Source organism: Takifugu rubripes, chromosome 19 (genome assembly GCF_901000725.2).
Source record: "Takifugu rubripes chromosome 19, fTakRub1.2, whole genome shotgun sequence".
Taxonomy (NCBI): domain Eukaryota; kingdom Metazoa; phylum Chordata; class Actinopteri; order Tetraodontiformes; family Tetraodontidae; genus Takifugu; species Takifugu rubripes.
Window position 1 is genome coordinate 10,455,941 of NC_042303.1, and position 24,979 is coordinate 10,480,919.

Here is a 24,979-nt window from a genome sequence, read left to right on the forward strand (position 1 = left end):
CACACACGCCTCACATACCAAACAACGAGCTAGCGATGGCTGTTAAAGGACTCGGGGGAATATAGGTCATCATATGCACCTAATGCAAAGATAACGCGCACACACCTCGCCCCGGCCTGACCGACACGCTGAGCTAAAGTTAGCTGGATACCTAAACTGGCTAGCTAGCTGTCAAAGTTGCCCTGTCAGTTGTCACCGGTTGCATGGAGGTGTTAGCAGGCTAGCGCCGGAGCTGTCAACTTAGAGAGTTGGAGCAACACGGCAGAGGTGTACGACCACTGACCGCAAGGGAAGCACACACACTTCGACTGAGTGTCCTCACACACCAAACCACAAGGAGCCGAAATCTGAGTGTTAGGGCCTATTCGCTGGGCGCAATCCCCACAACTTCGGTGCAGCTCACTTCCCCGACAAAGTCGTCCATTTCGTGGGCCTTAGTTCAACTTCCATGCCCGCGTAGCTCACTTACTCTGGGTGAGAGCTGTTGTGACGGTGGCTCCCTGTAATCCAGACGCCAGTTTCAGAGTGAATGCCGCCTCCCCTTCCTTCCACCTTCTCTCCTTCAGCCAGCGGGGGCTCCCCAGAAATGTCCAATGCTCTTGACGTTATCGTCCAGTGAAAAGAGACGCCGTAATCTTAGCTTTCCCGGTGTGCCCGTGGTGCCGTGGCGTCCTTCCTCGGCTTCTCCCCGCCCTCTCCCGTTCGCCTTTCTCTCGGTAGCCGAGCTAACATCCGGGTCTCTCCCCCATTTGGGTTAAGTGCGCGGAACTACTTTCACATTGGACGGCGCACAAGGTGTTTTTTTTCCCTCTGCCTCACCTCCTCTGCCGCCATAGAAACTAGCGCGCGTTAGATTCCCCGTCCTGTCCCGCAGTGCTCATTGCGGCGCGTGCACTCCCGCACGCACCTCAACGCGGGATCAACTAAGTCAACAGTTTTAATCAGCTGCTTTTATTGAATGACTAAGACTCTGAAATCCAACATTTACGGTGTAAAACATGAGGGCAATAAAGTGGGGCCTTGAGACAGGGTAAAACATCGAGAGGGCAATCAGTTTAGAAGGGTGACCTGATTGTGGTAAAGTTACATGAGAGGAAGAGCACACCCTAGAATAGAATTTGTACCGGATGACATATTTTTGTTTGAATTACTTTTTGCAAATTTCATATTTTATTTCTTTTTGGGGTAAAACGCTTTAGGGCTCTAGAATACTATGGATAGAGGCATGCGGCAAATTGCCACTATGGTTACATACAACGAGCTTAAAATCCTGTACTCTTGGGTAAAGTTTTCTTTTAACCTCGGTGATAGTCTCAAAACAAACCTTCAACAAATAAAAAAAGCGCAGTTTACCTAAGGTTATTACGGATGAATTATAGTACTGTGCTTAGCAGATATTGAAGGCTTTTGTTTTGTTTTTCTAGCAGAATTAGATAATAATTAAATATTCTGGATTACAGTAACTATTTTAGAATAAATTTTAAAAACAAACTTTCCACACAACTTAAGGGCTACCTTGAATTAGAACAGACGTCAGTGATGCAGCAGCGCCTCCTACCGGTCAAATGACGTTACTGCTTGCCATTTCGCTCTTGAATAAACGGCCGCCGTTTTCAAATTGGATAATGGATCCTGAAATAACTGGCTGCCACAGTGTGTGTGGCGTCGTCATTTCAGATTTCCCACATTCAGTTTACGCTCTCTTGCTGACACGACTCAGGTCTTCTTTATTCTTTGAAGAGCCCAGACACACAGAAGCAGCCGGGGCCCCACTTGTCAGTGAGAGATCTGAATGTCACCATGACTTCAAACGCCGGTGTTTTATCTGACAACAGCTTTGGGGAGCGTACCACAACCAGATGTAATCAAAAAAGAGCCTTTTAAACTGCAAGCACGCCATAACGTCTAAAAAAAAATCAACATGTGGCTGCACTCATCATGGCATAATCCGCTGCTCTGGTCTCTGAAGGATGACTTGGATGAAATGCTTTTGGGTGAGGAGGATAACTGGTGTGAAAACACATCATGAGACCAGGCCCATTATTCTTAAGTTGCGGTGTGAAACAGTCAGCTGCTGCCCGGGTGAGGACCTACTGACATAATATTTAACACCGAGGACTCTCTCCTTAAACACGAACAATCGGGCTTCACATCAGCGGCGGTGATTTTACTTGGCGCACAACTGACAGAAACATAAACGAGCCACCGCATCCACCAATATCTACGCATCACAGCTACATTCTGCTGAAGGACAGCTGGAGAAGCAGCGCTCACTTTGTTTTTATTCCAGGATGGCTGAGTCTCGCTTTAACAACCCCTATTTCTGGCCTCCACCTCCTGCTGTGCCTGGTCGGGTGAGTGACTCTGCTATTCCTGCTAATAGACTACCTAAGTTGTCAGTTGTATCATTTTCATGTATTCGTTACAGATTTCTGACCAAGGCTTTCAGAGCGCCATGAAAATGGCTTTGCTTCCAGTCACACTGAAACATGTCACCGCATTTGACTCAAGTGGTCCTTTATTGCCCACAAATCACACCAAACCTCACACAAGTCTAAAGTTCAAAGATTTGGCACTTGATCTTTCACATTATCTCTGATATATTCCAACCACGCAACAGCGTACCAGAAATACCAGGACTGTTATCAAACCATGTGTACAGCCCGCTTTACTCTGTGACAGTACCGGTCTTGACCACTAGTGTCGCTGGCGAGTCTAAGATGTAATATTAGACACCAGAGAAGGAGGCTTCCGGAAGTAGTGAAGTTGCTGGGGACAGTTAGGAAGCGTTGACAGTGTCCGCACGGTATGTTCAGAAACTGAGGTCAAACTCTGAAATAAAAGCAGGTATGTAGTAGATCATGCCCAGGTACACCGTTGTCTTTAAGCATGAGTCGCATTTTTAAGTTGTCACCGTGAATATTTCAGGATAATTAATCATACAACAGTGAGTTCAGCACATTGCCTCATAAGCAGCGTTGAAAGGTACTGCCTTTACTAATTTAACAATATATAGTACCACAATTGGTTTTAACGTTAAGATTTCTTTTTATTTATGCTTTTAATATTGGCGAATAAAAGCTGTTTCTCATCATAAAAAATATTCACTGACTCTTAATGAAGGAATTAAAGAGGAAATCCATATGTTGCATGATTGTATCACTTTCAAAAAAAAGAAAATTGAGGAAAATGTACAATTTCCCCCTTTTCTCATTATCTCAGCATTATTTTGTATAATTAACTGTTTTGATGTGTTTTTTCAAAGGATTGTGAAGGTGATGGGATTAGCGTTACTACTCAGGGCTTTGGTTTGCATTACTTTAATACTATAGTTTAACTGTATGCTCTTGTCCACCCTACCTAATATCCTCTGTTCTTTATGTTTTCAATGTCTTTATCACACAGTGCATAACATTACTATGACATTTGACAAAATGGTATTTATACCAAGCATAACACAGATTGGTAACGTTAATATCCGAGAGCTGAATTGATGTTATGTGATCTTTTGGTATTTGCTAAAGTTCCTCTCTCTTTTGTGTCAGGCAATGGCAGAACCTAGAACACCTTCCACTGATGGGACATTAGATGAATTCGCTGCACCCACCCATGTTGAGGAGGTCAGAGAGCAGATGGCTGCTTTTGCAGGGCACCACGCTTCAGCAGGCCGCAGGGTCGTTCTCATCACATCAGGAGGCACCAAGGTTCCTCTGGAGTCCCGAACCGTCCGTTTCCTCGACAACTTCAGCAGTGGCCGGCGAGGGGCCTCCTCAGCAGAGTATTTCATAGAGTCTGGCTATGCTGTAATCTTTCTACACAGACATCGCTCCCTATACCCCTACAACAGCATGTTCTCAAGCATGAACATGCTGGAGGCCCTCAAGTTCAGGAGCGCGGAAGACGCATCCAGCGATGCTGCAGAAGTGGTCGTTAACCAGCAGGTGTTTCCAAATATCACCAAAGTGCTAAAAAAATACCAGGAAGTGAAAGAAAACACACTTCTTCTGCCTGTTGAATTCAACACCCTGTCCGATTATCTGCATCTCCTTAAAGCATCAGCTCAGGCCCTCAGCACTATAGGTAGAATTTATTCATTTAAAAACCACTCATCACAACATGCTGTTGAAACAAATTTTCCAATTTGTTTTGCATCAAGGGTCTATGGCTATGTTTTATCTGGCTGCTGCTGTGTCAGACTTCTATATCCCAGCATCAGAGATGCCTGAACACAAAATCCAGTCTTCCAATGGACCTCTTCAAGTAAGTGAACAAGCAAATACCAAAGATGTCCTAAATTAACGTATACGCTACACTATGTAACACTGCAGTTACATTAGCATATAGACATAAGCTGCCATAAAAATATCGCTGTTCTCTCCTTCAGCTTAGCTTGAACATGGTGCCTAAAATTCTGTCCCCCCTGGTGAAAGACTGGGCACCTCAGGCATTTGTCATATCCTTTAAGCTGGAGACAGATCCACACATCCTGCTGGAAAAGGCCCGACGGGCTCTGGACACCTACAGGCACCAGGTAGTGGTCGCCAATGTGCTGGACTCCAGGCGAGGTTACGTGGTGGTGGTGACACCCGAGACCCAAACAGAGCTGATCCTCACGGACGAGGATGAAAAGAACGAGGTGGAGATCGAGGACAGAATAGTGAGCAACCTGACATCAGCCCACAAGAAGTTCATCAGTCAACAAAATTGTTAAAGGCCAATTACCTCCCTCTCCAAGCTCCACATTGCTGCTCTTTCCATTTCCTAGCTTTAACACATGCTCACCTGCTCTTTTAGGAAGTTACTTTATTATCTGGGCTGCTTAAATGGTGTGAATAATGCCTACTGGTACTTTGTAACATATCTTGCCCTATTTTGTCAGTTTATAATGTGTCTGCAAACATAACTATGTGGGTTGATACAGATGGTACAGGAAGTGATGAGTGTTTAAAATGTTCAACAGCAATAATGAGTGTCCTTTTTAATATGCTGAATAATTCTATGACATTAAATGTTCCAGATAAGTCCACTGGTGTGTTTCCACTCTCATTTTTACTTGAGTTTGGTGCTTTTCTTGACACCAGCGCGGATGCCAGACAACTCTCCGCTGTATTTCTTATCCTCCCGACGAACATCGCGCACCTGGCAGATATAAACAGAGGTTTCAATGTTGAATGGCATTTGAAGCAATTAAGACTGGTGAAAATAGGGGAAAAAGCAATGGCTTAAAAGAAAAAAGAAACCACATCACACAAACCTGTCCCTTTCTGCGGATTTTGGCCCGTCTGAACTTTTCTCTGTTCTTGACTCTGGGATTGCGGTCAATTTTCTTCCTCTTTGGCGTGAGTCCCTTGTTCTTGGCCATCTATGGAATTGACAGCCGTAGTTAAAAGATTTTTTAGAAAACTTAAAGCCAAGAAGCTTGAGGACATTAAATTGTCAGTCTGCAGGTAGTTTGTCACCTGGTGTTTTAATGCCATGCTGTAATTACAAAGATTTCATCATGTGAATGCAACTCTTTACCTCATAAGTGATCCCTCTCTTTGCAAGTGGATCAATTTCTTCCTCCTCAAACCTGAAAGAAATTGACAATTATTCAGATTTGCAGGTTGTCTGTCACCCATCCTCCAGAGGGTAATCCCACTTACTCTTCATGCTCTTTGGTTTTGGCTTTCCTCTTTAATTTCACCTGCTCCTCGATCTCTCTGTAGAACCGCAGGGCTGCCTCCTCATCCAGGTCGGAGTTTGAGTCTGCTTCCGTGTCAGGTGCAGGTTCTCCAGATTTCTGTCAACAAAAATGTTCTATATGATGCATTCTTGATGTGAAAAATACACAGTGCATGAAAATAACAAACCTTTTCCTTTCGAACAGTCACTCGCGCCTTGCTCTCTTGATCTTCCTGCCCACCAGACAGAAGCTCCCGATACTGTGGCGCGAGCCGAGCATCAATCGCTCCAAGTTCATTGATGAGCTGTGGCAAATCAGCAAAACGATTGCCAACTAAAACTCATACATGTGAAGATTCTATTTCTAGAGGAAAGTGTTAACTGTATGGGACAGCTGCACTTACATTTCTGTAGGTGAGAAGTCTTTCAATCACAGGATGGTTGTGAGCCGGGATCCGTTTTGCTTTTAACACCAAATAGAAGCTGATATTTGTGCAGTAACTGTTTAAAATAAAAGAACCATTCATTGTTAGAGAAAGAGCTCTTAAATTCAAATTCTGAGCTCTAAGAACAAAGTAAGTGCCAATTACTTGAGATAGAGGTGCTGTTTCATCTTGAGGTAGTCTGCCCCCTTTGGGCAAAAAAGTTGTCAGTTAATTTTAGAACATTAGGTACAAAAAAAACCCCCAACTAAATCATAAATTTACTTTAATTATAAGATTAGGTACTAAATAAAAAAAAAAAATCTAAATTCACATTATGATGGTTTGTATAGAATGATGTAGGTGTTGTATATGCTCAAACTACCTTTCCAGGAGGAATCTTTCCATCTTTGACCATTTGTACAAGGTGCTGCAACTCATCCTTCAGTTCAGTGAGCTACACAGATCACACAGGTTTAACCATTTCTGCAACAACAAATGAATTCTAACATTAACTGAGGTCTTTTTACCTTTGCCTTGAAGTCTTGAATTAGTTCCAGCAGCTCTGGTGACTCTTCCTTCAAAAGCTTCATTTTTTCCTTCTGCGACATCTGTTTGAGGTCTTTCACAATCCTCTCCTCCTTTTCTACAGTTTTGCTTTCATCCTTCTCCTCAACTGCAAATTGCTTTATTTGGAAATCAACACAAAAGCCAAAATTCAAACGAGCTTATCATCACACTTGGAAATAACTACAGGTCTCCCAGAGAACATTTAACAAACCTGGAAAAAGTTTAAATCATAATCCTCCTCACTCAGATGAGCAGCCAAACGTTTTTGGATGGTTTTAGCCTCCTCCTCTTCTGCTTGCTCTTCAGCTTCTACCTCTTCCTGCAATTTCCCCTCTGCAACAACACTTAAATGACTGATCCAGGGCAAAGGCAATGCAATGATCACGAACAACTCAACAATTCAAAATCCTTACTGGTTTTCAGTGTGTCTGCATCGTAGTACATCTTCTTCTTTGTGCCCCATGCCATCTCATTAGGAAGATCTGAAGTACAACATACCCGAACTTAATCGACATGAACAACAACAAAAAAGACTAAACGTGAAAAGTTGAAATTGCAAGTTTACCTTCTTCTTTGTTCTCCTCTAGATCACTTTCCATATCTATATCTTCCTCCTCCTCCTCCTCTTCTTCTTCAGAGTCATCTAGGGCCATCACCTCCTCCTGTCAAATTCAGCTGAGCTTGACTTTGTTCCATTTTGACACAATTCTCTTGTTGCAAACAAAAACAAAATGTTTTATTGCCCTTACCTCATCGTCCAGCTCCTCCAAGTCACTATCACTTTGAACACCGCGAGAAAGAAGATTCTGTTCCAAGGAAAATAGCAAAAACAATGAGAAGGTTGAAACACCAAGAACCTCCCACAGGATCATAAATCATACCGCGATCTTCTCATCGTGGAACTCGTCGATTTGGTCCTTTGCATACTGTGATGATTTCTGCAGACCAGAGGTTTTTTTTATTATTCAACATTGACATCTGTCATCAAATCATGAACGCACACCAGCACCTTAAAGCGTAATGTCACAGACTATCATACCTTATCAGGGACAGGCATGCGCTTATATTCCTCAGGTTCATCTTCATCATATTCCTCTTTGTTTTTCGGCCTCTGTAACGACTTTGTCCTGAGTAACAAAAGCACACAACAACGGTCTGTTGCTACTGCAAATATACGTACCCTTAAAAAAATATGTTGGCCGCCAAGACAATTTATTAGGCATGAAATCACCAAGGTTTTCGGAACTAGAATACAAACTAGGCAGAGTAAGGTTTTATAAAGGTTTCATTTTAAAGATAACCGCATGATCGTATTAAAATACTAAACTCACCGTCTTGTTCGAACCATGATTTAGATTGACGAAACTTTTGTCCACACTTAAAAGGAAAAAACGATATTTTGCAGCGGAACACACATCTGCACAAGTAACCTCGTGCTTCCGTGTTTTCTTCTTCTTCTCTTTCAAGCGACTCGCCTGTATGAAACAGTAGAAGCGCGTATATCGCCATCTAGTGACCCGGTTTGTATCGTTTTATTTTATTACATTAAAGGTTTTAGTGACTTCTAGGATTTGTTTCATAGATTGGTGTCTTACAAATTATATACAGTTGTCAAATATATGTATTGGTAGTATGTATTTTTCTAAAGGTGACTTTATTCAGGTTTAATGTGCTTCATATGTCATTTCAAATGTGCAAGTCAGAACTATTGCACTTTTTAAAAAACTCCTAAAATCTGTTTTGATAATCGTCTCTATTTTTTAAACTTTATTCATATGGATTAAACAGCAGTATAACTGTAAGAGCACCATGAACAGAAACATTCAATTTATTTGAACATATCATGAGGTAAAACATATTTATGAAGCACAGACAAAGTCCATGGAGAATCAAACAAACAGATGAGTTATCTTTATTGATCTGAGGCAACCTTGTCTTAATTCAACCCTCCACTGACTAGCCAGAGCTGCCATAAAAGCTCCAACTGGGGTTTATGGTTAGAGCTACAACCTGTTTAGCTTGGTTTGGTTCAGTAACTTAGGAATTTGCACAGTAATCTCTTCTACTGCTCATCCTCTGTGACTCAAAGACAAAAACATTAGTGTTGGCCTAATGTCTCATTTTTTCACTCCCATTTTAAGATCTTCAGGCCGCTCCAGCAGTGGCCGTCTCCAGTCCAGGCCATAAGTGGAGCTGCGAGGCCTCTCTCTGGGCACGAAGGTTTTGGGAGTTCTGTACAGGGAGGGTTTTAAATCCTCATTTCTTTTCTTCATCAGGGCAATAGTCGACGTTAAGGCGTCTGGGTTGAAGCACTGTCAGAGACAGACACCAACATCAATAAAATACCCAACAAACACCACAAATGTGTGTCTCTCTCTACTCACACTGGCTTGAAACCTGGGCACTGGGATAGGACTTTTGTCAGGTTTGTGCACACTCAGGTCCATCATGGACCGACTCAGTTCGGAAACAGCCCCTCTAGATCCTCCGTGAAGCTGCCCGAGAGAACTTTCCTGGGGCTGAATCCTCTTCATCATGTCATTGAGAGAGCTGAAGCTCTCTGACTGCGGCAGCTTCAGGATTAAAGGTTTCTGTGATTAGAGGACAAAGTCTCAGTTTCTGCATCAGGGCTTAACTGCTTATTTTTCCACAGCACTGACTCACCCTAGAAGACCACGCACTCTCCATTATTTGGCAGTTTTCATACATGCTGAGCTCCTCCTCTAAAATGGCTTTGGAACGCTCTCTTCTAGTCGGGGAGAGCAGCTTCTTACTGTGATTTTGCTCAACGGGTCTCTCCTCAGACCTTTTGGTTAATCTGTCTTCTAAATGGATGTTCTTCTCTAAAGAGCGTCTCCTGGCAAGATTCTTCACCGTAAAGGCTTCTTCCCTACAGGAAACAAGAACATACCAATCTGGTTATTACAGTTTTTGATTCTCTGTTTCTTCCTTTATTACCTTTATTCCTTTATTACCTTTTATTTTTTTCTGGAGCTGTCATGTTGTTTAGCAAAGGTGGGGCATTGCTAAAGGACAAAAAATGATGAAAAATGATCCCAAACACAATTAATTGAAACATGAGGCAATTGCAAGCACAGAATTCTCTGTGTCTCATAAGCAGTGAGGAGACTAACTTGAAGGCCGCTGGTTTGTCTGGTACATAATTTGTCACCGGAGATGTGTTTCCCTTCACTCTGTCATGTAAAACAATGATTAAAAAACATTGGAAGGTTCTACAAATACTTGAAAATCAGGCAGAAAGAATCCCAACATGAGCATGATCAAACCAACATGACCCACTTACTGTTTTAATTTGATAAACTGGTTTCTGCTCTCTGCAGAATTCTCCAAAACTGGTGGGATTTTATCAAACAGAGTAGTTTTCTGCACTGGTGATTGTGTTAACGCCGTTTCCTCAGGGTGACCTAGAGGCGTGTCGGGGATGCAGGCGTCGATGTGGATCACCCCCATTGCTTCCCAGTCCAGGTGGGCATCAAACGGTGGGGACGGAGGGCTGCTAATCTCCAGCTCCAGAGGTAAATGTTTGTGAAATCTGAGATCTGTGATGTTCTTCATCTGTTGGCTGACCTCAGTGGGACTACCTGCCATCGTGCAGGTGTCCGGAACGGGGAGAGAAGCAGCAAAAAGGATCCTGAACTCTTGGTCGAATGAGTCGACAACTGGACCATTCAGAACAGTGATCATCTGCCGGTGCAGGTGGGCATCCGTCCATGTGAGACTGAGAGGAGCAACAACCTGTTACACAGTCTGGGCGAGTAAAAGGACTATACTTCCATACTATACTGCTATATGAATAGTTTACCTGTAACTGCCGTGAACCACTGTTTTTAAATCCAGCAGGAGGAAGTTGACTTTCATTTCTCCGGCCACCATCCTCCCCATCCTGGAGCAGAAGGTTTTCCCTCCAATGACACGGACCCGCATGTTCTGCCAAACCACAGATTCATTAGCAGTTATTGCTACAGGATAACTAAATTTAACGTTTGATCCCACTAACTTTTGGTCTAGTGTCAAAGAACCCTTTAAGTAATTGCTGGAAGCTGATTCTTGGTTGGACAGATCCTTCCCATAAACAGGCCAAGATCACCACCTTTCAGTTAAACTAACCTAATTCTGCTTGGTTGTTTTTCCTGCTAGCTGCTAATAAGCTATGTGTGCTGGTGGATAATGAGTGTTATTTGAACTTCCCCTCTGTAGTTTAACCTACATATGCAGACAGGTGCCTACAATACGCCACCAATAAGGTCATTTGTTACATCATCTGACTAATGTGGTGCTAGCTGTGGGCCACAATTTATCCCTAATCATACAGTACCCTAATCATCCTGTCTTGTTGAAATGCAAGGAATGAGTGGCCTTGAAACTACAGAACCAGTACGACCCAGACCGTAGAGGTCGCTGTTCCGACTGCATCAGTCATTAATCACAGTATCTAAGTCGTATGAGAAAGGGAAGTGTTTCACCTCTTGAAGGGAGAGGATAAATGTTGTGCAACCGGTTTAGCTACAGACTATGTTGCTGAATGTATTCCACAAACATTCCGATGGAAGAACAAATGCACTTTATGGTGCTCTAACATAACTCTGACATAAGCTAAATAAATGCCCCACTTTACAGATTTACTATAACTTCTAGTTTTCTGTTTTTTGTTTCTTCCCGGATTTGAATGCTTGCACGGCCGTTTGAGCCGGACGTGACTCACCGGATGTCTGAGTTTCTTGAGCATGAAAGTCTCTTGGATGGACCTCTCATTCAGGATGATGTAAATGGCGACGCCACGAGACGCAGCGCTGTGTAAATCCCCGATTACCGCACAATCTGTTAATCTGTCAGTCACGATGGCGATAACCTGCAGAGGAAAACCAACGTCTCTCACACCAAAGGAGCCTTTCAGTCTCGCCGTGAAAAGGACAATGAAATGAAAATAACTGTATAATCTCCCTGTTATTGCACTGTTACTCTTGAGAGGACAAAGACTGCCAGTGGAGCTAAATCTAATGTGACGGGTCACTCACTTAACTTTGTATGTGTTGAAACCACAGCTGTCTTTTATAAAAATGTGTTCAAATGGATTCAAACCCACTTTGCTGGCCTGTTGCAGGTGTCGTCTGATGATTTCTCTAATGGGAGGGTCTCCCTCGGCAGGGGGGTTGGTGTGGACTGTAACATTTCCCTTCACTGGCCAGGGGTCTTTCTCAGGCCAGCCCAGCTCCAGGTCTGGCGTTGGAATGTCAGAGTTCGGGGGAAAATAGGTGGAACTGAAGTCCTCCAGAGGTGTGCTGCTCTGCGTCGCCTCCAGTGGAGGTTTGAAGCGGTAGTCCTGAGCCCAGCTGCTGATCTGACACACCTCTTCAGGAGACAAGAAGCAGCCTGGGAGCTCCGTACCGATGGAGCTGTAGAAGGCCTCAGGCCCCGAGCTCAGGAGCCTCTCCACAGCCCGGCGCTCCTTCTCGCAGTAGATGAACTGTGGCGAGGACTCGCTGACCGGCAGAAAGACCACATCCTCATCCAGGCTCTCCTCTTGGGAGTTTGGCATGACTGCGGCTTTGAGCGTCTTTCTGTGGCAGGTCTCCCTCTACTGACTGTGTGTGTGTGGCAGCCAGGACTCCCTGAGCTTGCTCATCCCTTTAAATCCTTAATTCCTGTCATTCGTCCTGCTACATTTGCCTGTATTTCCATGCTGCAGCATCGAGCACACGAAACCTTGATGTGGCCAACAGTCCTGGAGTGTTTATCTCAGTGGAGATAATGGACCGTTCGGGGTTCCGAAGTTCAGTCACTAACGCATTTTATGCTTCCGTCCTCCAGCTTGGGCGTACAATAAGGAAATAGATAATGAAAATAGGAACACAAGCAACGATCGGCTTCACATGTCACAGCGACACTCACCTCAGACGCAGCCCGTCTCTTCTGTCTCATTCAGCCTCTTCCAGAGGCTCTCTGGTGACCTCCCACACCTGCTCCTCTGTCATTTTCAACCCTCCACTCCCCTGTTCCTCCCAGATTCCAGGCATTCTGTGCAACTGACGGATACGCAGGCTCCTCCTGTACTTGTCCGTAACCCATCTGCTCTTTTGATGCCTTTAATCCGTCAGCCGTGACATCATTAAATCAAAGTTTATGCAATGTGCTCCCTTTAATTTACAGGGAAGCTGATGTCCACACTAGAAAACACCGCAAACAAGCCTTCATTGAAATGAACTGAGAAGTATTAGAACGGCCTTTTTTCCCCCAACCGGTTGAGCCTGACAGGTAGGATTCTGGACAAAGAAACACATGTAGTGACTGTAATTGTGTGGTGTGTGCGCTGCAATTACAGCAATCTTCTTTAATTTCTTTACAAGAAGATACATGTTGCTGAAAGCTTGTATCAATTAAAGACGGTGGTTTTCTCCAGGAAAGAGAAGAGGCATAAAGCAAAAAAAGCAAAAATATACTATGGACAGCATAAATAATGAGCGAGTGCACGACATAGGCGTCCCGCCCTGCTGCACCAGCAGAGTCACAGCTATGCAAAGCACTCTGCATGAATGCTACCGGTACAACGAGAACACTGTCAATATGAGACATTAAAGCAGTGACGGTCTGGGATGTCAGAGCTTTTTTCACATGCTTGATCTGGGGGAGTGACAACAAGGAGACAAAACAATAAGGTCTCGCAGACAGAAATACCACAGTGGGGACATAATGTCCTACACGTTCTCCAATGAGTTCTCAGAGAATCTGACCGGTGCCTGGTCGGGAGGGTCTTGACCAAAGTCGAAAGGTGTTAGAGCTTTTTGACTATTGAGCCGAATGGTGCCAGATTCCTCTCACTGCCTCTTGCGAAGGTGCACGTACAAGAAGGCGCTGATGAGGAGGAGAGGGACACAGATCCACGCCAGGACGAAACAGTAACCAAAGTGGCCTTTCCTCAGATCTTTGGCATCATTTAAGATATCCTTCCAGCGGAAGGTGAAGATGAGGCAAGCGGCAAGGGCCGCGAGACCTGAAGGAGCACAGTTAAACTATGTTAAACAGTTACATTTTTAACTCTGAACGCTCTGGTCCCGTCACACCTATTCATTACTCATGCAAGCGATTAAAGACTAAGCTGTTCTAAAGATGATACTATTGTGGTTTACATACCTGCAAATGCCTGACAGAGGCCTGTGAAGTAGAAGAGTTGACCTTTGGATAAGGCGAGCAGCTGAACAAGGAAGACCAGGAAGGAGATGGAGGAGAAGACCACGGATAGAACCATGAGAGCCTGAACAGACCGCAGCCAGTCTGGGGGCAGAGGGGCCGGAGAACGAGGGTAAGAACGCGCAGGACAATTAAGAGCTTCAATTATCTGGACATAGAATCCCCACATATATTATCATAGAATCCCCACATCCTGTCAAGTTTCCAGCCTTTTTTGATGGCTTCAACCACGTGTTTGTGAGCTACCGTTCTCACTGGAGGTGGCGCACAACCAGGTGTCCGTGACGTTATCGTGGAAGCAGTTGTACCAAAGGTCTGTGATTTCCGAATTGGACCGGACCCACCAGGACTGCAGAACCAAAGAAAGAAAACAAACACTGTGATGAAAGCCTGATAGGAAGAAGGGTCCAGAGGAGGTCCTCCAGCACCAGAAGTAGGCACCTGGGTCAAAGTAGCAGAGATCTGTCAGGTGGGAACTGTCTCACCTTCTCCAGAGTAGCTATGAGGAGCATGGCCAGAGTGACCAGATGCAACACGGTTATGGAGACCAGCAGGAGGACCATGGCTGCTGGGAGATGAGCAATTCTCCTGGAATTCTGAACAGGCAGAAAAGTGACCTTTTGTCAGGACCTACAGGGTTCCGCATTAGAAGGCGAAGAGCTCTCTTTCCAAGAGCGAGCATCGTTAACTCTGTTTGACATGGGCGGCATATTTGCAGTGACTCTCAGAGGAAACTGGGGCAACACTGATCCTGCAACATCTGCACCGACGAAACAGAAAAATCTAAACAGAAACATGAGGTCCGTCATCGTTGTAAAAAATAATATTATCTGAGTAAACTGATGGTAAAACCCAGCCACACGTCGTTGTGTGATTGCACAACGGAGCAAATGACTAATTTATTTTACTTGGGGGAAGGGGGGGGGGGGGCAGACTTTCCCTCTGCCAACATCAAGAAATAAAAAGGAAGTAAAATGATGACCATATGTTTCTTTTCCTGCAGATACGGAGCCAGAGACACAAAATGCTCAGCCTCAAAACACAAAGAAATTATGATTTTTTAGTCAGTTATTGTTGCTGCAGGCATGCTAAACATATATATTTCAATGAATTTCCTTGATCAAAAGTCAATAGTTGGATATATTTTCATTTATTTTTAGTAAAGTTCAGGATTCAGGCTTTACTCTCCTTAAGTAACCTTCAGCTCCAGTGTAAACATGTGCTAGAATACACATTACTACATCTGGTTTAGGAACCACATGTGGGACCTGGCACAGATGAACAGAACGTCATGGAACGTGTGGCAATAGAAGGAATCCTTTGAAAGGTTATGTACGAAGCAACAGACATAAGCTCATAACAGCAGATCTAGAAAGATCTAAAGGAGGTTCTTACCCCTCAGTTTCAGCAGCTTCACACCTCAACAGTCGCCTCTTCTTCCGACTGCTGCTCTTCCACCTCTGCACGTTTTCCACCGTCCTTCAGTTGCAGCTGCAAATCTTCAAGGATACAAAAAAGGAATGTGGAGTCAGAACTAGGAGGAGTTCTCTACACCCATTTCCTCCAAATGGCCCCTTCCCTCCCCCTCAAAACCTGTGGTCACACACTCAGAATCAGAATAACATTCCTCTGGGACAAGCTTTTTCTCAAAGATGAGGGGGAAAAATAATAATTATAATTAGTCAGACCGAATCCCCTTTTGATTTTTCATAAAAAAGCCATGAAAGCAGACAACAGCATGAAAAGCACATCTGTTAACATTTATTTACTACTACAGCTATTTATTCAGTTATTATGCATTTTACTACCCTAAAGAGTTCATCTTTTATATGCGTGTTATATATTTTAAAAACTTATTTCGATTCTTGGGAAAGGATGAGTCGTATAAAAAGAGGAACAGGAGGTTGTTCTGTTCTTTTTAGAGCGGATCTACTTTTTCCCCTACTTTTTTCTACTGTGTAGATGTTTTGGCTGAAAACGCCAGCTGCCACACCTCATTTTCATCTGCAGCCTACAAGATATCAAGAAGTTACAACCACTGTCAAAGTTCTGGATCGTTTCCGCGCAGTGATGATGTCATCTTATCCTTTTCCGTCTTTTAAATTTTCAGTAAAAATTTTCAGTAAAAATGATTACGGTATTCTTTAAAGTTGTAGTCCAGTGATGGCGCCATCTGGTGGTCAGAACGAGAAATTGCAAAGTGCTACCTTCAGCCTGAAGCAGCTGCGCACTATACCTGAAATATTTATATTAAAAGTTACTTCAGAAATTAAAAACAAATCGCACTAATGTCTGATTCGTTGTTTCGCAACTTTATTTTACGAGAATATGTAGCGTTCTTCGTCGATAGTTATTCCACAGTCCTCCTGCAGGGGGCAATATAGTACAACCTGAACCGAAAGAAGCGTCTGCTTGGATTCCGATAATAAAACATCAAAGTGGACTCTAGCTGAGACCTAAACTTTGACCCTCTCAAGCTTTGCGCTTTTACAAAGACTACACAGTGTTGTGGTTCTTCACGTCTGAGGGCAAAGACATTTGGATTTGGTTGGCAAAGTTAGGTGTGTAGAGAAGGGAGGTTCTTGCCATGATGGAGCAGACTCCTCAAGCAGACCAGGGCCCAAGACAACACGTAGCTGACTTGGCTGGACCCACAAAGTTTACAGTCATTGACAATGATCAATTGTATGAAATTTGTACCGATTTGACTTTTGTCATCTTTATATCAACCTGGACAGCAGTAATACTAATGAAAAGAGCATTAAACCGAGGCTGAAGTTAGGAATAGAGCAAGGCTCTAAAGTTAAGGATATTGCTGCTGTGGGTAACATCGAGTTCATCCTTGTTTTGAGTGAATTTAAGACAAAATGAGCTACACTTTATCCAAAGATATTTTATTGAAAAGTGAATGTTAAGTGAAAAGAGCCTAAAAAGTTGCCTGGACCTTAAAAAGTAGGAACAGGATGCAGTGCTGCTCACCCCAGATAAGAAATGGCCTTCTACCCTTTGCTGGCTTGAACTGCAGGGATATTTAAGGAACATTCTCTTCAACACTTTTGTATTTGTGATACTCGGGTGGAAAAGTAAACATAGTCCGTGTCGTCTCCCAAATAAACCCGAGTTGATCTGTGGCGTGAAAGCAAACTGCAGTTGGCAAAAGAAACAAAAAGAAAACAGGGGGGATCACAGCCGCAGCTTTCCCAGTGCTGCTCGTGATGAGTTATGGCTGCAAGCCTGATCAGTGACCATATTAAGTGGCTTTCCCTCGCACGTGCCGAGTGCAGCGATGCCACTGTGCAGACGCAGCAAAAACAGGGGAGAAGCTGTTAAAGAATACGCTAGCAGCTTGTTGCCTCCTGCCTTGTGGTGAATTCTGTTAGCAGTCTTTGAGACACTTACAGCAGTAAAACACAAGTGTGTAGCACTAACAAAAGGGTGAGCCTGAGGCAAGCAATGTCCAACACGGCTCTGTCTGACACCCCTGAACCCGTTTCTGGTAAAAGCTGAACTGAGTTGCATTATTTAGGGTCATAAAAAAATCTAACTGACTACAATGCAAAATAAGAACTGCGTGAGGTAAATAAATCAGACAACACAAGCGCTCACAATTTCATCAAAATAAAGGCCAAAAATGAATGTCATAGCTCTGTTGTGGGTTAAATGCTTCCCAAAATATCAGTGTTCTTCTGGAGTTAGAAAACAAGGAGCTAAAATGTGTCAGAGGCAGCATACTGTCAGTGATCCATTCATATACATTCAGAGAGAGACCAGTCGTCAGGTGTACATAGACTGGAATGGCTGCTAAGGCCATTTGTGAGACAAATACAACAGTGTAAATTACAAATTACACATACTTAAGCTGCAAAAGGTTGGGAGTACATGTCAGCACACATCATGAAAATTCCTGAGACAGAAACAAAGTCTACTTGAGTCTGAGCCCTTTTAATTGATTTCATTTTAATTTAATTAATAACTAAAGATATATGTTAATGAATGTTCTCATTAGACGAGAATCTTTGGAATTCATGTAAACGTCCGTTCTCCTCTTATCTAACAAGCCTCTTGGATAAGAGGGGAAATGTCTAAAAAACCTGCCAGAAGTCCAATTTTATTCAGCCAAAGAAACTAAAGGGCTGGTTAATCTTTAAAGCTATTGTTCTTTATTTTTATTTAAATTTGTCTTTAAAGTGAAAGTTTGTTGTTGGTAGATTGTAACATCTGAAAATGCGCAGGCAGCAGAAAGCGTCAGCAAGAACTTGTTTTTTATTTACTGTTAGATAAAAAAAAAACTTGTGTGTGAAAAGATCTCAACTGAAGCCGTATCAAAAGTCCTAACCCTGGGCTCAAATGTGTACAAAATCCAAGGTAGAGAGGGAAAAATGATTAGAAAAACACCCGCTCGGATCCACCACAGACCGTGCTTGTCCAACACTTTACCTGCCATCTCTCAAATGCATTCCCAAACTTGTCAAAAAGAACGTAGCCTTGAGTAGTCTTTGGGCGCCCAGAGGAGTCGGGAAATGTGTATGTCTGTCCTGTAGCCGATATCGGGGTCCCAGCAGTACTCTGGAGAGAGCACCCGACTTGGTTTGTTAAGCAACATGTACTTGTTGAGGTGGCTCTCGTCGTGCCACAGAGCCTCCACGTTGTTCTTTTTATCCTCCATGATGCTCTTGTAGCAGGTCTCCGTCAGGGCCTTCACACTCTCCCACGAGCCTCCGAAGACGGCGGCGTGATAGTAGAAGTCGCCATTTTCCATGTACGCCACGGATTTGGGGTTGCGGTCGTACGTGTACAGCCTCTTCGGGAGACGGTAGTAGTAGGCGTGGAGCAACGCCACCGACTCCCCCAGAGCCTCCGGACCGAACCTTCCGGAAAACACCTGGTCCACATCGAAGCAGAAGACGTACTTGGATTGGTGGCGGATGTCCGACTCGATGGTGTCCGCTATCGTCTTCATCCTCATCATGGAGATGTCCTGCCAGCGGGAGGCTCTCTGCACCTGCAGCACCTTTAAGCGTCGCTGGGGACCCAGTTTGATGTGCGGGATCTTCTCTGGCTGGTCGGTGAACACGTAATAGGTGACGGGCAAACCCAACATAAAGTGGCGCTCCGCTGACTGCAGGAAGGCTTCCAGGTAAGCGTCCAGGTACCTTTGAAGAGAAAAGACAGCCAATATCAGCTTTCATACCTAAGCCGCAGCTCAGAAATGCCTGGAATCATCCGACGCGCCTGTAATGAAGGACAGCTTCTGCTGCTCGCTCAGTGCTAACAAGAAGTGATTCTTTCATCAAGACAAACAAAAAGCCCACTGTAGTAATAAAGGATACACCACCACTCGCAGCAAATGGAACGCAGCCATTCTTGCACGCCTACTTTATTCTTGCATCCTCTGTAAACTCACTCAGTCGTTATATAATGCCATTACTGAGCAGCCACAGCGCCTAAAAAGGATGAACACATCCTGACGCCCAGTCATTTTCCAGATACCGCCCTCAGTGGGTGGTGTCATTGTAGTGCAGAAGGAAAGCACGTACACTATTTATGCTTCAGGCTTATGACAATGAATCACTTCCTTTCATTTCTAACAAAATATTAATAATAATATATAATAATAACAAATAATTTTCTTCCCACAATGGTGAACAAATCAAAAGTGGGGCAGCAGATGAACGATACAACAACCCTGGGAACCAAAAATGAACAGCTTGCTGATTTTACGGAGTCCAAATGAGAAGGGAAAGGATGTCAGTTGGAATGGAACAAGCAGAAGAGGAGACCAACCTGCCGACGGCAAACACCGTCAGAGCCACAGAGGAGCCCTCCCGCTGGTGCGTCCGGTCGTACAGGTCAGGGTCGAACATTCCATCCCAGATAATGGGGGCCTTCCAGGGAGTGCACGTCTGCACGTCATGTCTCGACCTGGAATAGAAGGAGGCGGCGCCTCAGATCAGAACCAGGCACACGGGCTTCAGGAAACCACTCCCCTCAGTCTGTGGCAGCTGCGCTCTTCAGCATATTTCTGCCAGGCGTTTACCCCTGGACCACAGAAAGAGCACACCTGCGAGAGAACTTTCGCCTCTTGTGTTCATCATTCATTCTCAGTTCAGACCACCCTCCCCCATTGCTGTGCTGAAAGTGAAACCAAGAACCGAACAAGAAGGAATAAAAAAAAACTGTTTCATATCAATGAACTTCAGTTCACACAAACTGAAAACAGTCCCACCTGTGGGAAGTGATTATTTTCCATTCTGGGCTATTAAGCAGTAAAACTCAGCCTGGTTTATTATATTCACACTAGAACATAAATAAATTCATTTAGATTTCGGACTCTACTGAGCTCACAGTGCAGGGCTTTTAAACTGAGGGCGCCTTCAGGCCAGTGTGGTTGGGCCCTCTTTAAACGGACCAGAGCTCATTTCATAGGACACGCCGCTTCATCTGAGCAGGCTTGAAAGGTCATCCAAACTCTGGTGTGGGTCAAGCGAGCGAATTCTGTCTGCTTACAGAGTGAACGCACACGTAACCTATCTGGGTCCCGCAGACCAAAAAGGACGTGGTGAGTCTGAGGCAGCAGATGAGCAGATGATTATTGATACATGGTCAGGTGGTCATTGGATTTGTCTGTGGAGGACGTTTCAAACAGCTGTGATAATAACAGTGCTTTCTTTCATTTTCACTAATGTAGTGCAAAGCAAGCCATCTGTGAATTCCCCCACCCCAGCGGATGGTTGTGATATGAAAACCCCATTCGGGTGGTTTGTAACAAGGTTAGCTGGGAGTAACAGCCAAGGTAAATGACTTCACGTGCACAAGGAGCACTCAGACGCTGCTGGGTTAAAAAGGCACGTCCACGATGAAACAACGGCCTTCACACTGGAAACAATGTCTGACCTGAGATCGAGGCTGGCATCCACGCTGTTGTCAAGGTTCAGCATGCTGCCGCTCTCCAGGGAGCATTTTCCCATTGGAATCATGCCTATAAAGAAGCTGAAAGCAAACCAATGCCAGTTACTGAACAGAGAAGGTAATAATGAACGTCCAATCAACAGATAGCACATTACCTTTAGAACAGCCCTGTAATATAACCAGACACTTGTCATAAACTCCAGTTAATGTTTAATCTCCAGGACATCAGTCCTCCTAAATCATCACTCAACTGCATTTTTTTTTTTTTTTTTACAAAGCTACAATGGAGATAAATGGGCGACCGAACTTGGACGATGGTCTCTCCTTGATAAGAAGAGGGCTTACAGAGGGGAATTGCATGGGTGGAGCATGAAGGCCGAAGGCCGAAGGCCCGGCATTATTCACATGGTTCTGTATTTAGCATTCTGCAAACATGCTCAGAGACGACACACGCACCAAAAATAAACAAGGAAGCCGATAGGATGGTGAATATTGTGTTACGGGGGGTGGTGGTGTGTGTGTGTGTGGGGGGGGGGGGGAGTGGTATCTAGTCCTGGAAAATTTCAGTTCTGATGCCACTGAGCAGGTGTCTCGTTTTCTGAGCTAATGCAAACCAAAGCAGAGGCATCTGGTACTGGTTCCTCTGACCCTGGAGCTCTTAGGTTCTGATATAGGAGGGGGCAACCACAGAGCCAAATTGTGGGCAAAAGCACATAAAGAACACCGGATGCAAACGGCATGACTTTAAAAATGGCTGAGCTGGTCCACGGGGACCTTGCACTAACTTCATAGACAGATTGGAGTAGAAGAGGAGGCCGAGGAGGAAAGGAAGGCATAGCAGAAACTTCCAGAAACTCTTCATCTTGTAAACAGATCTGCAGGATTGGAGCCAAGACAGTTATCAGCAAACATTGATGGCTCGCCGACAGAAACAGCAGGCGCGGATCAAAGGTGCCACATACCTCATTGTTGGAAACCGTGTCCCAGGTCAGCACAACCTGAAGTCAACTGTTGAAGAAAATGAGAGGGGCCGTGTGATCACATATTCAGCGGAGACACGCAGGGTGGACAGGGCAGATTTAATCTCACCAGCCATGAATTCAGTGTGTTCAACACAGACTTCCTCCAAGTTCCTGGTGCTACACATTAAACGAGGTTCTGTCAGCAACCAGTCAGAGACCACTAAAGGTGGTTCTCAAGACCTTTTTGACCTTCATTTATAAGCAGAGGAGTAAACAGCCGCCACTGACATGCTGGAAAAATGCAAATCTCCAGAGTAGTCAAGCCAGAAGAACCAGTTCGTCTTTATGATGCGCACAAAATAAAGTCAAAAGACATTTCTGGCCACGTGACCCTTCCTGTACATTATTATATACTAGCAGACATTACTGAATATATTTATTACTGAATATACTAGAAAAAACTTTGTAGGCTGGGACTTACAAACTTTTATGGGTATGTCGGTCTGGTTTTAATTTACCTCTTACGGGCTAAATTCTCTTCCACAGACCAATAAATTACGTAAATGCGTCTATAAAAAGTTAGTCAAGAACACATGAGTAAATAACCCTTCGCTATCTCGGGAATATTAACGGGGCCGAATTTTAGAGCAACGTCGCAGCGTCTGTTTCCCAGTTAAAGCGGGCTGTTTTCTACTCAGCAAAGGCAAATGTTGCGTTCTCATTCTGAAGAATTTAACCGGAAACGCGCCGCCAGGTCACAGAAGCTCAACGCAACTGATTTCCAAGCAACTTCCTCGAGCCAAACGGCCGCTCTGATGGTTTACAGGGGAGGAGTTGCTGCTGACCTACCTTTCCGACGATGTCACCCGTACATGACCGAAAATCCTGCGAAAAGGAAAAAGTCTGTGAGGAGGGGGGTGGGGGGGTAAAACTTCACCCGAGCGGAGCGGAGCGCATGCGGTAGTATCGGCGTGGAAACCCCGCTGGGTGGCCCGGGCTTGTCACGTCTTTCCGCCACTCAACGTGAACACCAGTGACCTAGGAGTGGTCCCCCCTCCCGCACCGTGCGGCTCCCTCTGACTTCACTTTCCACCGCCACCTGCGCGCGCGCAGACCCGCACCAGCTGCTGCGCGGCCACGCAGGAAAAGAAAGAAGACACGAGACGGCACGCGGCTGTTTGAACGCTTCCTCGAGCTCCGCCCGTGCGTCTTTAAGTAGTTTCCAACGGGATAACACAAGTTCCGTCCGCGCGCCCACGCAGTCGCGCAGAGAGAGAGTCAGGGGTGGGGGCTGCGAGTTCAATGTCATCCAAATGGCTACTAGCTACGATTAAAGTTGTAGAATTTTCAATAAAAACAGTGGAGTCTATAGTTTCGTTTTGTTTTCTTGACCCTTTCATGGTCCCAGCCAGGGGACCATGAAAGGTTTGCTCTGAAGGCGTCGTCCCCCCCCCGCACACACGCACACACCTCCTACGACATCCTCAAAAGGATGTCAAAAGTAACGAAACGAAAATATTTTTAAAAAACGGCATGAAACAAGACAAGCAAAAGAATGTGTCCCACCGAGGGACAAGTTTTATTATTGGACAGGACTGTCCATAGGGATTCGTGGGTTATGCTAAAAACAAAGGAAACTTAATTCCCATGTCAAGCTTCATGCATGATAAAGGGCCTGCGCTGGTCTCATTAGGATGAATCTCCATTAAGCTAAAGGATTAGTTTTCAGCCTGACATATTTAAGAGCACAACGGCGTGCATATATCTGCATATACTTTTAAACCTTTGATTTCCCCCAAATCAAAGTCAAGGGGCTTTGTTACACATCCTTGAATTACCTCACAAAATGTAAGAAAATGATCTGCTGGTTTTAAGTTGAACAACCTCGATTAAAGGAAAACGCCTCAGATCTCCAAATGTTTAGAATCATAGTCTAACCCTCAAATTCAAGACCAGCGAGATATGGAGGAGGACCAACCCACTGAAGGTATTCCAATTACCTGCAGTATTCTTGGGCGCAAGTCACAACATGTGGAGAAATTAGCTGTTTGCACACGCCGAGTGCTCTGTTTCTAGTTTATGAATGTACTTAAGTTATATTTGTTGCAAATGAATGGGTTTAATGGTAGTCTTTCCAAGGTAGTTTTCTCTGTCAACTGGACTGGGTTTCTTCTCTTGAAGACGTTTCGCCTTCTATCCAGAAGGCTTCTTCAGTTCTGAAATCGCTGGGGAGAGAGCTTGAAAATATATAGCCCCCGTGGACCATTTGCATGCTAATGATCTGGGTGGTCACCTGAGAGTCGTTAGCAGGGTCGTTGGTCGGGTCGTTCACCTAGTTTCTGTTGAGGCGTCTCCCCTTTGTCTGCTGGGTCACATGGTGATGAGTCACTGGGTCTCTTGGAATGGTGTGAATGTTTGTTTTGCTGTTGGAAGGAGTGGAGGACTGCATTGTATGTGGGTGATAGGAAGTGCCTCAGGCCACCACCTCTGTTTAAGGATGGTTTCTCCAATTTAATAGATAGCTTCCTTGACCCCCCTTTCAAACCAGCGGTCTTCTCTGGCCAGTATCCTTACTTGGCTGTCCTCGAAGGAGTGCCCACTCTCCTTTAGATGTAAGTGGGCTGCTGAATCCTGACCCGAAGAGGTGGCACGTCTGTGTTGTGCCATTCTTCTGTGTAGAGGTTGTTTGGTTTCCCCAATGTACAGTTCCTTGCATTTCTCCTGGCACTGTACAGCATAAACAACATTACTTTGTTTGGGTCTTGGTGTCTTGTCCTTTGGGTGTACTAACCTCTGTCTGAGAGTGTTGCTGGGTTTGAAATGAACCGGTATGTCGTGTTTCTGGAGGATCCTCCTAAAGTTCTCCGAGACTCTGGACAGGTAGGGGATGGAAACGCTGCGGCGTTTGTTTCTCTCCTCCTCTCCTTTGCTGAGGTCTCGCTTTCTTGAGGTTTTGGTGAAGGCCCAGTCTGGGTAGCCGCATGTTTTGAGAGCTGTCTTAATGTGGTCCTGTTCCTTCTTTCTGCCTTGGGATGTGGTGGGTATTTCTCTGGCCCGGTGTTGGAGAGTTCTGATCACTCCCAACTTGTGTTCCAGTGGGTGGTGAGAGTCAAACTGGAGGTACTGGTCAGGTATGTGTAGGTTTTCTGTAGACTTCGATGGTGAGATTTCTGTCCTCAGTGATCTTGACTGCGCAGTCCAGAAAGGCCAGACTGTTTCCTTTTACCTCTTCCCGGGTGAATTTTA

At 44.7% G+C, this 24,979-nt stretch overlaps 6 protein-coding genes across 12 annotated transcripts in view; 1 reads left to right on the forward strand and 5 right to left on the reverse strand.

Moving 5' to 3' along the window:
* Positions 1–851, reverse strand: part of foxj3 (forkhead box J3) — a 54,012-nt gene extending 53,161 nt beyond the window's left edge. Inside the window, exon 1 of one of the 2 annotated variants that reach the window (XM_029826362.1) lies at positions 470–851. The gene's annotated coding sequence lies outside the window, so the exon portion shown is untranslated. The remainder of the gene's footprint in view (positions 1–469) is intronic. The other variant, XM_029826361.1, reaches the window with a different exon arrangement.
* Positions 852–2,141: 1,290 nt separating this feature from the next.
* Positions 2,142–5,026, forward strand: ppcs (phosphopantothenoylcysteine synthetase). Of its 3 annotated transcripts, none has more exons than XM_029826503.1 (4): positions 2,142–2,354; positions 3,546–4,080; positions 4,157–4,260; positions 4,385–5,026. In XM_029826503.1, the coding sequence occupies exons 1-4, from the start codon at positions 2,292–2,294 to the stop codon at positions 4,709–4,711; spliced, it is 1,029 nt and encodes a 342-aa protein (XP_029682363.1). In that variant the 5' UTR covers positions 2,142–2,291; the 3' UTR covers positions 4,712–5,026. The 3 variants fall into 3 exon arrangements, with proteins under 3 accessions (XP_029682363.1, XP_011612287.1, XP_003973447.1); XM_011613985.2 differs by lacking the exon at positions 2,142–2,354 and adding an exon at positions 2,731–2,806 and having other exon boundaries at positions 4,385–4,844; XM_003973398.3 differs by lacking the exon at positions 2,142–2,354 and adding an exon at positions 2,741–2,847 and having other exon boundaries at positions 4,385–4,844.
* On the reverse strand, positions 4,949–8,145 carry utp3 (UTP3 small subunit processome component). Its single transcript, XM_003973399.3, has 16 exons — positions 7,988–8,145; positions 7,696–7,783; positions 7,538–7,594; positions 7,406–7,462; positions 7,222–7,318; positions 7,070–7,138; positions 6,868–6,989; positions 6,617–6,772; positions 6,472–6,543; positions 6,255–6,295; positions 6,069–6,165; positions 5,853–5,969; positions 5,646–5,782; positions 5,521–5,572; positions 5,255–5,362; positions 4,949–5,139 (listed from the first exon to the last, which is right to left on the reverse strand). Exons 1-16 carry the CDS (start codon positions 8,002–8,004, stop codon positions 5,050–5,052), a joined length of 1,377 nt encoding a protein of 458 aa, XP_003973448.1. The 5' UTR covers positions 8,005–8,145; the 3' UTR covers positions 4,949–5,049.
* Positions 8,146–8,455: 310 nt separating this feature from the next.
* Positions 8,456–12,829, reverse strand: fam83e (family with sequence similarity 83 member E). Of its 3 annotated transcripts, none has more exons than XM_029826502.1 (10): positions 12,567–12,829; positions 11,761–12,485; positions 11,380–11,526; positions 10,480–10,604; positions 9,961–10,395; positions 9,791–9,850; positions 9,632–9,682; positions 9,321–9,546; positions 9,041–9,229; positions 8,457–8,968 (listed from the first exon to the last, which is right to left on the reverse strand). In XM_029826502.1, the coding sequence occupies exons 2-10, from the start codon at positions 12,211–12,213 to the stop codon at positions 8,774–8,776; spliced, it is 1,881 nt and encodes a 626-aa protein (XP_029682362.1). In that variant the 5' UTR covers positions 12,214–12,485; positions 12,567–12,829; the 3' UTR covers positions 8,457–8,773. The 3 variants fall into 3 exon arrangements, with proteins under 3 accessions (XP_029682361.1, XP_029682362.1, XP_003973383.3); XM_003973334.3 differs by having other exon boundaries at positions 9,041–9,247; XM_029826501.1 differs by lacking the exon at positions 12,567–12,829 and having other exon boundaries at positions 8,456–8,968; positions 9,041–9,247; positions 11,761–12,560.
* A 139-nt stretch (positions 12,830–12,968) lies between these two features.
* emp3a (epithelial membrane protein 3a (MAM blood group)) lies at positions 12,969–15,367 on the reverse strand. The gene is made up of 5 exons (XM_003973335.3): positions 15,258–15,367; positions 14,348–14,458; positions 14,109–14,211; positions 13,806–13,946; positions 12,969–13,665 (listed from the first exon to the last, which is right to left on the reverse strand). The coding sequence occupies exons 2-5, from the start codon at positions 14,423–14,425 to the stop codon at positions 13,490–13,492; spliced, it is 498 nt and encodes a 165-aa protein (XP_003973384.2). The 5' UTR covers positions 14,426–14,458; positions 15,258–15,367; the 3' UTR covers positions 12,969–13,489.
* A 1,368-nt stretch (positions 15,368–16,735) lies between these two features.
* On the reverse strand, positions 16,736–23,012 carry LOC101078261 (alpha-1,3-galactosyltransferase 2). Of its 2 annotated transcripts, none has more exons than XM_003973400.3 (6): positions 22,583–23,012; positions 21,734–21,779; positions 21,557–21,646; positions 20,757–20,852; positions 19,647–19,784; positions 16,736–19,015 (listed from the first exon to the last, which is right to left on the reverse strand). In XM_003973400.3, the coding sequence occupies exons 2-6, from the start codon at positions 21,736–21,738 to the stop codon at positions 18,331–18,333; spliced, it is 1,014 nt and encodes a 337-aa protein (XP_003973449.2). In that variant the 5' UTR covers positions 21,739–21,779; positions 22,583–23,012; the 3' UTR covers positions 16,736–18,330. The 2 variants fall into 2 exon arrangements, with proteins under 2 accessions (XP_003973449.2, XP_011612289.1); XM_011613987.2 differs by lacking the exon at positions 22,583–23,012 and adding an exon at positions 21,861–22,573.
* Between the last annotated feature and the right edge of the window lie 1,967 nt (positions 23,013–24,979).